Source organism: Nycticebus coucang, chromosome X (genome assembly GCF_027406575.1).
Source record: "Nycticebus coucang isolate mNycCou1 chromosome X, mNycCou1.pri, whole genome shotgun sequence".
Lineage (NCBI taxonomy): Eukaryota > Metazoa > Chordata > Mammalia > Primates > Lorisidae > Nycticebus > Nycticebus coucang.
Window position 1 is genome coordinate 42509131 of NC_069804.1, and position 16696 is coordinate 42525826.

General features: G+C 39.7%; 1 protein-coding gene and 1 pseudogene across 4 annotated transcripts in view; both read left to right on the top strand.

Annotated features, from left to right (window-relative positions):
• Positions 1–16696, top strand: part of USP9X (ubiquitin specific peptidase 9 X-linked) — a 143646-nt gene that overhangs the window by 69318 nt on the left and 57632 nt on the right. For all 3 annotated transcript variants that reach the window (XM_053579952.1, XM_053579955.1, XM_053579954.1), the window contains exons 15-16: positions 12151–12238; positions 14691–15033. In XM_053579952.1, coding sequence (XP_053435927.1) covers positions 12151–12238; positions 14691–15033 — 431 coding nt within the window. The remainder of the gene's footprint in view (positions 1–12150; positions 12239–14690; positions 15034–16696) is intronic.
• LOC128577686 (protein mono-ADP-ribosyltransferase PARP8-like) lies at positions 436–3312 on the top strand (annotated as a pseudogene). The gene is made up of 2 exons (XR_008377610.1): positions 436–3028; positions 3188–3312. The product of XR_008377610.1 is annotated as a protein mono-ADP-ribosyltransferase PARP8-like (transcript).

Sequence of the window (16696 nt, forward strand, 5' to 3'; positions counted from 1 at the left end):
ACAAATATGCCCATAGGACTGAAGGAAACGATGTCTGAAGAATTAAAATATGATGACAGTGTCTAAATAGAAAATATAAGGAGAGAAAAATTATTTTTTGATAAAAAGGCCCCATGTAGGGCTGTGCCTGTGGCTCAACAGAGTAGCGCCCCAGCCCCATATGCCGGAGGTGGCGGGTTCAAACCCAGTCCCTGCCAAAAATGGCAAAAAAAAAAAAAAAGTAAAAAGATGCCATGAAATTCTGGGCTTGAGCGCAGGCGTGAGTCAGAGTGGGGCTCGCCCCTCGCCGGCGCCAACCGCCCCACCAGTGATCGCTCTCTGGCCATCTCCAGCACCCTCTGCCCCCCACAGCTGTTGGTCTGGGCCGGGGAGGGAGAAAGTGAGACTTGGTGTCATCACCATCCATTGTCAGAAGGAGAGGAAACTGGAATCCAGCAGCAGTGAGCAGCAGCTGGACGGTCACATCTGGGAATGCAAAGCCGGCCTACCTCCACCTCCTCTCCTACGAACACTTCCAAAACCACTTCGCCTTCAGCCCTTGCCTCTTCCAGAGGGGTTCATTTAATGGGGATGTGTTCAAGGCAAGAGCGAATTCAGAAGGATATCGAAGTCGTGATCCAGAAGTACAGAGCCGAGAAGGACTGCCTGTTTGCAGATTTCGGATACTCAGACTCCACCTTTACTTTTACCTATGTTGGTGGCCCCAAAAGTGTGTCTTACTCAGTACATGTATCTGAAGATTACCCAGATGATATATATGTGTCAAGTTCAGAAAATGACGAAGATGTACTAGTTACTACAGAGCCAATTCTCATAATTTTTCATAAAATAGCAACAGAGTTAAGAAAAACAAATGACATTAACTGTTGCTTATCCATAAAATCCAAATTGCAAAAGGAGTCAAGACAGAATAGTACAGTGGAAGAAGATTCTGAAGAATTTTATTATGGAGGACAGGTGAACTATGACAGGGAACTGCACAAGCACCCACAGCTAGAAGCTGATTTGTCTGCAGTAAGAGAGAGATACGGGCCACAAGCAGTTTTCTCTCAGAATATGGAGCCATTGATGATGTAGATAATTAATTTGCATATTGATGTTAGCTTTCTTGATGAGGAGATTGCCATGGCTTGGGAAGTAATTCGAACAGAGCCTATCATTGTTTGACTGCACTGTTCACTTTCACAGTACTTAAATGGCCCAGTGCCCACTGTTGATGTCTTTCAGATTTCCACAAAAGAACGGTTTGGATTGGGACATCAACTAAAAAAAAATCATGCAGATGTTTGTTACACAGCAGTGGAAACAGAGCAAAGAAAAATCCAATTGCCTGCACAATAAGAAGTTGTCAGAGAAGAAAGCGAAGTCTCCCTTGCACTTATTTTCTACTTTGCGCAGGTCGCCAAGTTATCCTCCCTGGGTTGTGGTAAAAGTAAATCGAAACTGAAATCTGAGCAAGATGAAATCTCCAAAACGCACAAGCTGCTGTGGAGGACTTGCTCCAGCACGGTCAAGACGGACGACGTGTGCCCCACAAAGTCGCACAGGACTTTTGGTCGCACCCTGTCCAGTGATCCCAGGGCTGAGCAGGCGATGACAACAATTAAATCACACAAACTCTTGAACCGTTCCTGCTCTGCATCTGTTAAGCAAGAGGACTGCCTCACTTTGAAGTCCCATAAACTATTGATCTTGTTCTGGAGATCCATGCTGTGAGCACACCAGTCTCAAGCCCTACAAACTGTTAAGCAGGTCTTACTCTAGTAATCTCAGAATGGAAGAATTATATGGACTGAAAAATCACAAATTGCTCAGCAAGTCCTGCTCCAGTGCCCCCAAGTCATCCAAAACTGAGCTTTTCAAGGAACCTACCGCGGAGGGCAGGAGGCTCTCTCTTACCTCAGGGGTTATTGGTATCTTAGCACCATCTTCATCTTCATCTTCCCAGCCTGCTCCAAATGGTGCAAAATGCATTCCAATACGGGACCATGGCTTCCTAGTGCAGACAATTGAGTTTGCTGAACAGCGGATCCCTGTATTGAATGAGTACTGCTTGGATTGTGATGAGCCACGTGTGTTTCAGAATGGCCCCATGCTGAGGCCTACTGTGTGTTAACCGGAGCTGTGTATATTTGCTTTCCAACCCTGGGAGTAATGCATGAAGCTGTTGATGAAATAGCAACTAGAGCTCAGGTGGTAGATCCACTAGTGTCCATGTGTAGGTCTGCATTGGAATCTCCTAGAAAAGTTGTCATTTTCAAGCCATATCCCTCTGTGGTGGACCCTAACAACCCTCAGATACTGGCCTTCAACCCCAGGAAAAAGAACTATGATCGATGAAAGCACTGGATAGCATAACTTCTATCAGAGAAATGATACAAGCACCATATCTGGAAATCAAGAAGCAGATGGATAAACAGGACCCCCTTGCTCATCCCCTACTGCAATGGGTTATATCAAGTAATAGGTCACATATTGTGAAACTGCCAGTTAATAAGCAATTGAAGTTCATGCACACTCCCCATCAGTTCCTTCTTAGCAGTCCACCAGCCAAAGAATCCAATTTTAGAGCAGCTAAAAAACTCTTTGGAAGCACCTTCACATTTCATGGCTGTCACATTGAAAACTGGCACTCCATCCTGAGAAACGGTCTGGTTGTTGCTTCTAATACACGACTGCAGCTCCACGGTGCAATGTATGGAAGTGGAATCTATCTTAGTCCAATGTTAAGCGTATCATTTGGTTACTCAGGGATGAACAAGAAGCAGACGGTATCAGCCAAGGTTGAGCCAGCTTCAAGCAGTAAAAGCAGCAATTCATCACAGTCACAGAAAAAAGGGCAGCAGTCCCAGTTTCTGCAAAGCTGTAACTTAAAATGCATAGCCTTATGTGAAGTGATCACCTCACCTGGACCTGCACAAACATGGAGAGATATGGGTTGTCCCAAATACCGATCATGTCTGCACACGATTCTTTTTTGTCTATGAAGATGGCCGAGTGGGAGATGCAAATTTTTTTTCTTTTTATTGTTGGGGATTCATTGACGGTACAATAAGCCAGGTTACACTGATTGCATTTGTTAGGCAAAGTCCCTCTTGCAATCATGTCTTGCCCCAGAAGGTGTGGCACACACCAAGGCCCCACCCCTCTCCCTCCTTCCCTCTCTCGCTTTTCCTTCCCCCGAGAGATGCAAATATTAATACACAAGAAGGAGGCATTCACAAGGAGATCCTCGGAGAAATTGGTAATCAAACTGCTACTGGTTAAAGGACCATTTAATTAACATGAATTGAAAGCCTTCCTCGGGTTCAAAGCTGGATTTTGAACAGAAGAAGATGATAAAATAATTTATTGTTATTATCAACAAAATTAACCCTTTGAATACTGATTTTTTTCTTAGTATTTCTAAGTATCTCATTAAATACCTAAAATGATATCAAATTTATCAATTGTAGGGTTATGGTATCTAGTAATAAAATTAAAACAGCACTTAAACTGAAGTTTGGGCTGTCATACAAAAAACAGATGGAAAAAAAATATTATGGGCTTGAAAAGTATAATAACCAAAATGTAAAATTCGTCACGGGCTCAATAGTCAATTTGAGCTAGTAGAAGAGTCAGTGAACTCAAAGGGTAAGTCAGTAAAGATACACAATCCTGAAGAATAAAAGAGAAAGAAAAATGAACTGAATCTTTGGGAAGAAGTGTGCACCATTATGCACACCAACATACATGTAATGGGAATATGAAGAATGAAGGTGAGAGAAAAAGGGGCAGAAAAAGACATTATCACTGAAATTTTCCAAATTTCATTTTCCCCATTTGAGGACAATAACCTGTATGTCTGAGAAGCTCAAAAAAGTCAGGTGAGATAAATGCTGAGAGACCCAGAGTCAGATACATCATAGCCATGTAGAAAATCTTGAAGGTAGCAAGAGAAAAATAACTCCTCACGCACAGGGAAACAACAGTAAAAATTTATAGCTCACTTCTCATCAGGACACTGGAGGCCGGAAGGTGGCAATAGGACAACATATACAAAGTGCTATGGTTTGGGGAGGGACCTGACATCTAAGAGTCTTGCATTTAGCAAAGCTGCTTTTCGAATACAAGGACCAATAAAGATATTCTCAGATCAAGACAGAGAGAATTGGTGTTTCCGAAATCAGCCAGTGTGGAAGGAGAAAAGTCCCAGAAGGCAGCAAGAGATCAAGAGCCTCTAGAAGAGACCAGAAACTAGATAGAGGTGGAGGGAGGAACAGGAGGAATCTGAAGAAGCAGTTCGTGGCAGCAAGAAACAGGTAATTCTGGGTATTATGTACTGAGGCCACATCTTGTGGCGCTTCTAGCCCCTGTGGGTCTGTAATCTCAACACCTACAATGAAGGTGAGGTTGGATGAGTTTCCTTTCAGACTGAGGACCAGTTCATGAGACAAAAGAAGGCAGCAGTGTCCACAGAGGGGGAAAACAGTCCTACAGCAAGGACTATACTGAGAGCTGCGTGGAGTTCTGTGACAAGTACATAACTAATTGCATAGCGGTCAGTCTACATAACATGCTTGCAGGTGCCCATAGGCACAGTCCCTTCCATTATGACTTACGGAATCTCAAGTATTTGCACTGTTTGACCTGGTCCCACCTCAGTGAGTGTCTTGCCTTTGAGTGCCAGATGTGCCAGTAGCCCCTTAGAGCAGAGCTTGCTCAGGCCAGGCGTGAGGCTGACTTCTGTCTTTGAAGTGTGGAGAAAGGACAATTCCTTGCTGCCAACAGGGATCCTGCCTGCCTGGATGGCTTCTGGGCATTTGCTAAGCGTCCTACTGAGTAGGAGCTGAGGGTCTAGAAAGCAGTCCTGTAGGATTAGGGAGGGCGTGAATGGGCTTTCTAATGCTCAAGACCAGGCATGCCCCAACCCAGGGCTCCTTGTCAGGATCTTTGGAGCCCCATCACCCACCCTAAACCTGGAGTGCGACCCTCCCTGGTCAGAGTTTTCTGAGGGACAGAGAGGTCTCTTTCTTCTCCTGTCATTTTCCTGCTTCCTATCTGCCTCCAGACTAGAGTGATAATGACTACCCAGGCAGATATTTGTGTTTATCAGACTGGTGAGAGCTTAGGCTTGGAAATTTTGTAGGTTTCCTGTCCCTTAATTCCTGTATGTGCTTAGCTGAGTCACCTCATTCATGTAGCATGATTATGACTACTGCAGATGGCTTGTTTAGTTTGACTTTTGGCTGCTTGCCTCCAGCTCAGTGGGGTCTCCTAAAAATCCCACTTCTTGGCCCTGGAAAGGACCTTTAATTGCAACTAGCATGATAATGCCTTATCCAGGCAATCCAACATCCTTTTTATTTAGAAACAATTAACAGGTACAGGAATTAATGCAGTGGAACTGGGTTGGGAACCACTTTCCACATGCGTTTATAGAAAAGAAAATATATGTTTTTGTATGATTGTTTAGTTTCATGGTGAAGGGTCATTGAATTAAGTTTCAACTTTGATTTCCTTGTGTTCCATTCACCTTCACTTCATTTCTTGGTCTTAGAGTTTCCCATTTAACCTGGACCTTTTTTTTTTTTTTTTCTATTTAATTTCTTCTCCCAGTTTATCAATCAGTTATCTAAGTCAGCATTTACTAAGCCACTGTGTGAGGGAACACAGTGTCGATATTAGGTGGTCCTTGGCATTAAAATTCTTGTAGGCTACTAGAATAAGATAGGCATCATGGTACATGGATATATAAGCAGTGGAGTGGGGACTATGGCAAGACATGAAGTGCTCTCATCGTGAATTTGATTTCATGGTCAAAGTCTTTAATAATGGGTCAGTCTTGGCTCAGCACCTGTGGCTAAAGCGGCTAAGGTGCCAGCCACATACACCTGACCTGGCGGGTTTGAATCCTGCCTAGGCCCGCCAAACAATGCCAGCTGCAACCAAAAAATAGCTGGGCATTGTGGCCCATGCCTGTAGTCTCAGCTACTTGGGAGGCTGAGGCAGGAGAATCGCTTGAGCCCAGGAGTTGGAGGTTGCTGAGCTGTGATGCCACGGCACTCTACCCACGGCCATAGCTTGAGGCTCTGTCTCAAAAAGGGGGGGGGGGGCAGCACCTGTTGCTCAAGGAATACGGCACCGACCCTGTATGCCAGAGGTGGCAGGTTCAAACCCAGCCCTGGCCAAAAACTGCAAAAAAAAAAAAAAAAAAAGAATGGGTCAGTCTTTACCAAGGTTTCTAGGTCTTTCCTGGACTGTGACAGCAAATTCTGAAAGAGCCTAGTGTGTTTCTAAAATTGCAAACATTGCTTCATGGATGAAGTAGGAACCATCATAAAGGTGGGCAAAGCCTAGGAGGGAAGTCAGAAACAAGTATCTCTCACGTGTATTTACATGTGTTGGGGCTTAAACAAAGGAGGGTTTACAAATGGGCATTCATGGCAGCCCTATAAGTTTCAAAGAATCAGTGCAAATTACTAAGAGGAACTAAAATCAAGGTGTCAGAATAAACTAGATTTTAGTTTAAAATGTAAACTATGCCATGTAGATTAAAACTATGATCATTATCTAGGCTGTTACGTAAGAAATGGAGGATGATTATGATTGTTTGGTTTTTGTTTGTTTGAGACGTAATCTCTCTCTGTTGCTCCAGGCTGGAGTGCTGTGGCATCAGCCTATCTCACAGCGACCTCAGACGTCTGGGTTCAAGTGGTCCTCCTGCCTTGGCCTCTTAAGTAGCTGGGACTACAGGCATGTGCCTCTATGGCTGGACAGTGTGTCCGTTTTTAGTAAAGATGGGGTCTCACTCATGCCCAGGCTGGTCTTAAACTCCTGAGCTCGAGAGATCTTCCTGCTTTGGCCTCCCAGAGTGGCATGAGCCACCACACCTGCCGGTTATTTGGGTTTTGCTTGTGCTTTTAGTTTTGGGGTGTTTTTTTTTTTCCTCCTTGGTGTGCTGATCCATGTGTTTTTTGGGTTGGAGTGGATTTATCTACTTTAGCTGTAGTGTATCCTAGCCACATTACGATTTTAACCCGATAAGTGCACTTTCAATAAAAATGCCCATATAGTTAAAAAACAAAAACCGACTGAGAGAATTTATTGCTCTCAAACTTGTCTTACCAAAAATCCTAAAGGAAGTGGTAGTTAGGCTAAAAAACAAGTGACTTGAGTGATTCCAGTCTGCAGAAAAAAAGGAATGGAAAACTTGAACAATAAACCAACTAAACCTAACAGACATCTATAGAACACTCCACTGAACGGTAGTAGAAAATGCCAAAGCAACATGATCATCTCAGTAGATTAACAAAAAGTGTTTGTCCAAATCAAAAGATTTTCATTATATAAACAGTTAACAAACTAGTGATAGAGGGGAACTTTGTCAGCCTCTTCTAAGGGCGTGTCAAAAAACATTGTACTACTTAATAGTAAAAGACCGATTGCTTCCTCTCTGGGATCAGGAGTGAGGCAAGAATGTTCACTTAAGCCGTTTCTACTTAACATTCTACTCGAAGTTCTAGTCAGGGTAACTAGCTAAGTGAGAAAAAGAAGTAAAAGGCATCCAAATTGGAAAGGGAGAATTAAAACTATTTGCCGATAACACCATCTTATGTACAGAAAATCCTAATGATTCCACTAAAAAGATAGCAGGACACAGTGCCTGTGACTCAGTGGGTAGGGTGCTGACCCCATATACCAAGAGTGGTGGTTTCAAACCCAGCCTCACCCAAACTGCAACAACAACAAAATAGCCAGGCATTGCGGCGGGCACCTATCGTCCCAGCTACTCGGGAGGCTGAGGCAAGAGAATCGCCTAAGCCTAGGAGTTGGAGGTTGCTGTGACACCACGGCACTCTACCAAGGGCGATAAAGTGAGACTCTGTCTTTTAAAAAAAAAAAAAATAGGGCAGCTCCTGTGGCTCACGCTGGCCCCATATGCTGGAGGTGTCGAGTTCAAACCCAGCCCCAGCCAAAAACTGCAAAAAGAAAAAAAAAATAAATTAATTTGTTTCCTGCAATCTTTTTATTTAACAAATAAATTTTCTCATACACTAGCAATGAACAACCTAAAAATAAAAAGTTAAGAAAACAGTTCCACTTACAGTAGCATCAAAAAGCATTTGAAAAAAAAAAAAGTCCATGGAGTGGAAGACTTCATATCGTTAACATGACAGTACTCTCCCAACTTGATTCGCAGATTCATTCAACACAATTCTATAAAACCCAGCTTCCTCCCCCCCCCCCCCCAGAATTTGACAAAGTCGATGTAGCAATGAAAAGGACTCGAGTAGCCAAGACAGTCTTGATGAAAATCAAAGTTGAAAGAATGTAATTGGATCCCCTACCTCATATGATATGCAAAAAATTAACTCAAAATGGACCCTGGACCTTATTAAAGTAACATCTGAAAGTGTAAAACTCTAAGAAGAAAACAGGAATAAATCTTGATCTTCATGGCTTTGGGTCAGGGAAAGCAATTGCGGTCAGGTCATAAAAGTGGGGAAGTGAGGTGGTAAATTGGGATATATCAAAATTTATTTCCTGATACCATCAGAAAAGTGAAGAGACAACCTAAAAAGAGAGAAAATAATTATATACCTGGTAAGAGACTTGTATTCAGAATATATAAAAAACTTAACAACAGATTTGAATAGAAATTGCTCTAAAAAGGCATACAGATGTCCCAACAGGACTTGAAAAGATGCTCAGTATCACTATTAAGGAAATGCAAATCAAAACCACAGTGAGATATACTGTTTCACACCTGTTAGGATGACAAGAGAACAAGTGTTGATGAAGATTTGGAGGAATTGGGGCCTTCAAACATCTTTGTTGGATTGTATAGTGGTGTAGCCACTGCAAAATGTTAAATGTAGAATTTATGACTCATTCCTAATTACATACGCAAGTGAAAGAGAAACATAAATCCACACATAAAACTTGTACGTGTAATAGCTAAAAAGTGGAAACAACTCAGTGTCTGTCAATTGAATGAATAAATGTCTACCCATACGCTGAGATACTATTTAGCAGTTAAAAAGAATGTTACGAGTGGATTTTTTTTTTTTTTTTTAGAGACAGAGTCTCACTTTGTCCCTTCAGTAGAGTGCCATGGCGTTACAGCTCACAGCAACCTCCAGCTCTTGGGTTTAGATGATACTCTTGCCTCAGCCTCCCAAGTAGCTGGGACTACAGGCTCCCGCCACAGCGCCCAGCTATTTTTTTTGTTGCAGTTTGGCCGGGCCGGGTTTGAACCCATCACCCTTGGTATATGGGGCCCTACTCACTAAGCCACAGGGGCCGCCCTTATGAGTGGATCTTAAAAACATACTGGGGAGGAAAAGCCAGTCAGAAAAGGCCATGATTCCGTTTATATGAAATGTCTAGCCCTTCTTAAGGGCTAGAAGAAGGGTAGAATGGAGAATGATTTATATAGCTTTTCTTTTTTGAGGTGGCCAGATAGAGACATTGCGATAGTAGTTACACAATTCTAGTAAAAATAAAATTGTCTGCTTCTAATAGGTAGATTTTATGGTTAACCATTTAATCATGTCTCAGTGAAGATCTTTTTTTAAGTGAGCTTCCTTTTTTATAATGAATTCTGAAATGGATGCTAGGAAACTTCCTGTTTATGGTGGCAAAAACCAACTTATGTTAGTGTCAGCCACGATTCACCAACTCTTCCTACTCATTTTGATAGACACCTGGGTTAACAGTGTGTCCTACTGTTTCCAGTGGGATACCTGCCAGCTAGACAACATAAGTTAAAAATGGATCATCCTTCTAATCTAACTGCTAACAAATTTAAGTATTTGTTATGAACAAATGTTTACACTGTAAATTACTAATCTTGGGGTTTTTTGTTTTGACATCCTGGAAGGTTCTCTGTAGTGAAAGCCCTTTGATTTGTTTATTATTTGGGTATCGCTGAATGTTTGCAAAGTTCTACTCTTTTTTTTTTTTTTTTTTTTAGGGTGCCAGTTGTTGATAGTGTTGGTGTGTAAATTTAAAAGGGCGGGTGTGTTGCTAAAAGTAGTGAGCAAGGTTTGATAAACAAGCTATTTAACATAATTTCAAAGTATCTTCCCACAAATTACTTAAGAGAAAAATGGTAAGTTTTCAATGGAGAAACCTGGTAGAAACCACCTTGAACAAATATAGCATTATGTGTATTTCCATGAAATGACATGATATGCCTACTAATGATATACTGAGGAGGACATAGTGTCACAATGTCACATATGTTATTTAGTAAAATGTATAGCCTAAATCTAATTATCATAGAAGCTTGTATTGAGTGACATTGAACAAAATTGGTTTCTAGTTTTCTCAAAAGTTAAGGAGCTCAAAGGATGATAAATTCTCCAGATTAAAGAATAAAAGCCATGACAACTAAGTGTAACACGTATTTAATCTTGGACTTGGAGGAAAGATGTAAAAAGACATTATTGGGAGAAAAAGTTGAAATTCACAACACTTTAATATGTACCATAAAGATTCTCCAAGGGGATGGAGGTGGATATTGACAATGTCTGGAGCTATTTCTGGTTGTCTTACCTGAGGATTGAGGATGCTGCTGTAATCTAGTTTTAATAGAGGCTTGGGATGTCACGAAACATCTTCCAATACACAGGACAGTCTTGGCACAACGAAGAGTCATCTGGCTCAAAATGTCTATGGTATTTCAGTTGAGAAGCCTTGGGTTAGATAATAGTATTGTGTCATTACTAGATGCCTTGTTATTTAAGAGTAAAGGGACATGTCTCCAAGTCTCAAATGGTTTAGAATTTATGAATGTGACAACTAATGAAACAAATGGAACAACATGTAAACAACTGAATATGGGGAAAGATTATAAGGGAATTCTTACCAAACTTGATTTATTATCTAGTTTATTAAGAAAATACCTTGAGAAGTAGAGCTTCAAGTCCTAAAAGTTTACTTTCAAGGAGGTAGACATAATGTGTTTAGGAATGTTGGCAGGTGCTAATACGCATAGAATAAAAAGCAGTCGGCTGTAAAACATGGGGCTGCTTTCTTCACTAAAGCATCAAAAACAAGTGCTTCCAAACATCTAAGTGTCCCGTCTTACAACATGTCAACATTTGTTCATAGAAGAAACCTCAGTGTTTTTGAAGACTGATAACCTATACTATTTCCAAAAGGGAATTGGAATTCTTTGATAATAGGGCACACATTCCTTAATGTTCAGGATCTGTTATGGAAATACCAGTTAATGCTGAAGGGAAATGACACACTATAGACATTCTTTTTTTTTTTAATTTTTTTTTATTGTTGGGGATTCATTGAGGGTACAATAAGCCAGGTTACACTGATTGCATTTGTTAGGTAAAGTCCCTCTTGCAATCATGTCTTGCCCCCAGAAGGTGTGGCACACACCAAGGTCCCACCCCTCTCCCTCCTTCCCTCTCTCTGCTTCTGTAGACATTCTTAACATGGTAATGGGGACAATGATGTAAGTTGGTCATGTATTTAAATAGCATTTTAATACTATTAAATTAATCCAGGTGCCTATAATACTACATTTAATACCCTCCTTCCTAGGCATAAAGTAGTGGTGTGTGCATGTAGTTTCTTTTTTATGCCAGTATTTTTTCTCCATGAAAAATTAATAGGAAGGAAATTAAGGAAATGTTTTGTCTTTTTTATGTGTCAGTCTTGCTTTGTCACCCTAGTGGTCATAACTCACAGGAACCTCAAACTCAAACTCATGGGCTCAAATGGTCCTCCTGCTTCAGTCTCCAGAGTACCTGGAACTGCAGGCACCCACCACCATACTGGGCTAAGTTTTCTATTCTTAGTAGAGAGGGAGTCTCTCTCTTGCTCACGCTGGTGTTGAACTCCTGAGCTAAAGCAATCCACCCACCTCATCCTCCCAGAGTCCTGGGATTACAGGCATGAGCCATCACATCTGGTTTTGAAGAGTTATTTTTGATAACACATTTATCGGGTTATTTTCTTAATTTAAAAGGGAAAGTATTTTTGTGGGGGAAATAGATGAGTAGGAACCACCAATTTATTATAATATATTTTAGATTGTCTTTTAATGATAAACAGTGACTTTCTGACTTCTTCAGTTCAAGTCAATGGTGTTAATGTGCGTATGATGCATGTGTATAATGCATGATTTTTTTAAATTTGCAGACCATGAAGGCTATGACCCACAAACTGTGAGGCTGGGAAGTAGATACAGTCATGTTCAAGAAGTCCAAGAACGTCTTAACTTCCTTAGGTTTGTTTTTTACAATTAGTATTGCTCTTTGAGACTCAGATAAGGAATGCAGAGTGAATATGCTATATAGCTAAGTGAGGTCTTTCGTTTTCATGCATAAGAATAGTTACCTAAGTATCACACATTTCCTTGTGTTCCTTACTGGATACTTTAAAATTTCTTGGCTGAGTTTTAAAACTTTCTTCCTTGGAATATTTGAAGAGAATAATACATTTTAAACTACAGGGTTGTTTCTTCATAGTTGTTTATCCTGGAAATGTTTATTTAAAAAGACCAATGTCCATATTTTGATACAATCAAATGGAGAACTATAGTGACCTTAAGGATAAATACTAAGGCAGTGGGAACAAAAGACTCAAAAGAATGATTTGAGTTCTTCGGTGCCTTCTTTATCCTAACAGTGGCTAAAAAGGGCAGTCTGAAGTGTTATTATCACTTCTGATGGGCATGAAGAAAAGAGATATGTTCCATCAAACCAAAGCGAAATGTAGTCCAAGGCAGTATTTCTTCTGTGATATTTAGCTTCTAAATGTGCACTTAAACATTTGAAAAATGGGGTGGTGCCTATGGCTCAGTAGGGTGCCACCCCCATATATTGAGTGTGGAGGGTTCGAACCCGGCCCTGGCCAAACTGCAACAAAAAAGTAGCCGGGCGTTGTGGCGGGCACCTGTAGTCCCAGCCACTCGGGAGGCTGAGGCAAGGGAATTGCCTAAGCCCAGGAGTTGGAGGTTGCTGTGAGCTGTGACACCACGGCACTCTACCGAGGGCAATAAAGTTAAGACTCTGTCTCAAAAAAAGATTCAAAAAATGTAATATGAAAGGGACTCTACCTAATAAACGCAAACGTGTCCTAATTCTTTGTACCCTCAAATTAACTGAAAGAATAAAATAAAAATAAAGATTTGGAAAATAGCTTTGTTAAAAAATTAAAAAATCATGTGGCAGAAGATCTCTTATTCAGATTATAAGTATGCTAATGGAAATGCCCAGATTATCAACTTTATAAAAATGTAGGGTGGCACCTGTGGCTCAAGGAGTAGGGTGCTGGTCCCATATGCCAGAGGTGGCGGGTTCAAACCCAGCCCTGGCCAAAAAACAAAACAAAACAAAAAAATGTATTCCGTTTGTTATTTTGATATACATGCTGGGGAGTTTTCTGCTGGACTGTGTTAATTTCAGACTTCTGTTTATTAAACTCTATGCTTATTATTGGAAAAAATTTAATTAGTTACATAATTTGAGAAAAATGCCATCCACCAGATTTTAAGAAATTTGGCATTTGTTTTAAAGTAAAATTTTTTTACTGTGTGTTTTGATTTTCAGCTACCTAAATAAGAGGATCAGTCTCTCAACATTGAGAATCATTGCCATAATGAGCCATTGTTACTGATGACCATGTGTCATATCCCTTCTAGGTTTATTAGAACAGAAAAGAGGTTGTAAGCCCTTTTGCCAGATTAAAGTTTAGAGTCAAAGAACCTATAGTAGTCCTTACACTGTTTATTACTTATGTGTGAATTAGATTCAAGGGAACCTAACTCTAATACCTACTGTGTATTTGGTCTGTGTCCAACAATTTATATTTACTCATGGCAGTCCATGAGCCAAATGTTTTTCCCCATTTAGTGAGATTCAGATGGCTTAAAGTAGTTTGTTTGAATCTCGTAGTACGTGATGGAATTGGACTACTCAACTAGTTTTATCTGACATAAGTCTATGCTGTTCCAATTAGACCAATAACTTTTCAAACTTACCTAGGAGACTAGGGCTTCTAAGTTCCCTGAAGATTTGTAAACAAGCAGTGGGAAGATTCATCCTCATTTCTCCTTAGTTTTCTTCTCCCAACAACTAGAGCAGCTCTGCTCTTAATTTCATACATTAGATTTCCAAATTGGATTTTCATTTAAAGAAAGATTTCTTCTACTATCTTTTAAAAAATGAGGGAAAAAAAGAAAAGTTAACCAGTTTTAATTCATCAATATGAATGGATTAGTTATCTGTGAAAGACAGTTTACCTTTTACAATTTTTTTCCAACACGTGGAACCAGAATGAAAGTGGCTTGATTGAGTACTTCATTTTCCAATGATACCATATAAGCAAAATGCTAAATTTTTTATTTTAAATTCAAATAACCTATTAAACATGTTTTCAGAATCACTAGTTTGAAAGATTAAATGGTTAGAGTTCAGGGAATGAGTCCTTTATTCATAATCAGCTAGCCTTGTTCCAGGCACATAGTGGTTCCCAATATATGCTTGTTGAATGAATTATTATCTAGTGTTTTTTAGTACCAGATAAAAGTTGAGAAATAGGTTCTTTTGAAAGAACTAACACCTTTTATCTGTAGATAAAATATAATTATGATAAATGTATTATTTCTTAGGTATACAGATAGGTTGCCTTTCAGGACAAAAATTAAATCTAATTGCCAATTTTTTTGTTTTTCCAAGATTTTTATTGAAGGATGGCCAACTGTGGCTATGTGCTCCTCAGGCAAAACAAATATGGAAATGCTTAGCTGAGAATGCAGTTTACCTTTGTGATCGTGAAGCCTGTTTTAAGTGGTATTCCAAATTGATGGGGGATGAACCAGACTTAGATCCTGATATTAATAAGGACTTCTTTGAAAGTAATGTGCTTCAGCTTGATCCTTCCCTATTAACTGAAAATGGAATGAAATGTTTTGAGCGATTCTTCAAAGCTGTGAATTGTCGAGAAGGAAAACTAGTAGCAAAAAGGCGAGCCTATATGATGGATGATTTGGAGTTAATAGGATTAGATTACCTTTGGAGGGTAAGTCAAAAGTAGGAACTCTGTGTCTGATGTAGTTTTTCAAATAAGGAACTACAATCTTGCATATAAATTATGTATTCTCTAATGCTTGTCCCAAAAGTCCGGAATAGTAATTATTCATCTATCTTCTTCTTATGTCATTTGTCAAAGAGTTTTTTCTTCTTTTTCCTTCTCCCTCGCTCTCCTGTCACTGATGTTTCTGTTGTCTCAGCTTAGAATCTTTGTGTTCCAGATGTGCTTAGAAGTGCAGTAATCATAGAAATCTTTCATGCATCCTCCATGGAAGTTAATATATTTCCCCTCTCCCATTTTTATTCAGTGTAGATCTGTTTCCTCTTCAGTGTTTAACACTGAAATAGAGGACAGAAGAAAAGATTTAGGTATTTAGATTACAAGTGTGTACTTTATTGGCACTGCTCAACTTGTGATATTTTTAAATACTTGGAATAAAATATCTAATTATTAAGGCTAATCTTTCCATCTTTATAGTATTAATATAATTTTAGTTTTGAAAGTCTGAGACAGGGTTTTCACTGTCTTCAGGTTAGAGTGCAGTTGCATCGTCCTAACTCACTGCAACTTCTAATTCTTGGGCTTAAGTGATCCTCCTGCCTCAGCCTCTCAAGTAGCTGAGACTATAGGCACATGTCACCACAACAATCTAATTTTTCTACATTTTGTAGATACAGTGTCTCACTCTTGCAAAGGCTGGAATTTTCAACCTTTTTTGACATCAGAAACCTATCTTAAAAATCAAAATATTAGGAATACTACAAAAAGTAAACCTAATTGGTTTGGCACCTGTAGCTTAAGCGTCTAAGGCGCCAGCCACATACACCATAGCTGATGGGTTCGAATCCAGCCCTGGCCTGCCAAACAACAATGACATCTACAACCAAAAAATAGCCAGGCGTTGTGGCAGGCGCCTGTAGTCCCAGCTACTTGGGAGGCTGAGACAAGAGAATCGCTTAAGCCCAGGAATTGGAGGTTGCTGTGAGCTGTGATGCCACAGTGCTCTACCCAGGGCAACAGCTTGAGGATCTGTCTCAAAAAGAAAAAAAGTAAACATAATTGAACAAGGAAAACTTGTGTTTTCCTTAGCTTCCCCATGCTTCATTCCCTTCCCTGTCCTCAACCTTTTTATAGGAGTCAGCCTTGAAACACCTTCTCAAAGCCTTAGGGTTCTGAACATGGTTTGAAAACCACTAATGTAATTAGTTGAATAGTAAAGATTTTTCAAAACTGAGGGTGGAGAAGGAGGGTTGTCCTTTATGCTAAACTGTGTTCGTATAATCTCTTAACGTCTTTTCAACTAATTTGAATTTTTCCTTGAATGCTTCACAAGTTTACATCTTTATGAAGATGTTAAATTGCAGGGTTAAATAATACTGGTCAAAGCATATTTTGTCCTCAGTAAAATGTCTTTCATTTGTAAACAGTTTGCTTTATTAAAGATTTGTACTTTGCATTTATTATCATTTCTTTTGGTGTGCTTTTTCTCACTTGATTTTACTTGATTTACTTGATCGTCAATGTCAACTTAATATTGAATTATTGAATTTAAATAATTTGAATAGTTATAATTATTGAATTAAAATATTGAACTCTAACCCTTACAACATCAGCTTAATATTAAATTATTGAATAGTGTATTAAATAACTG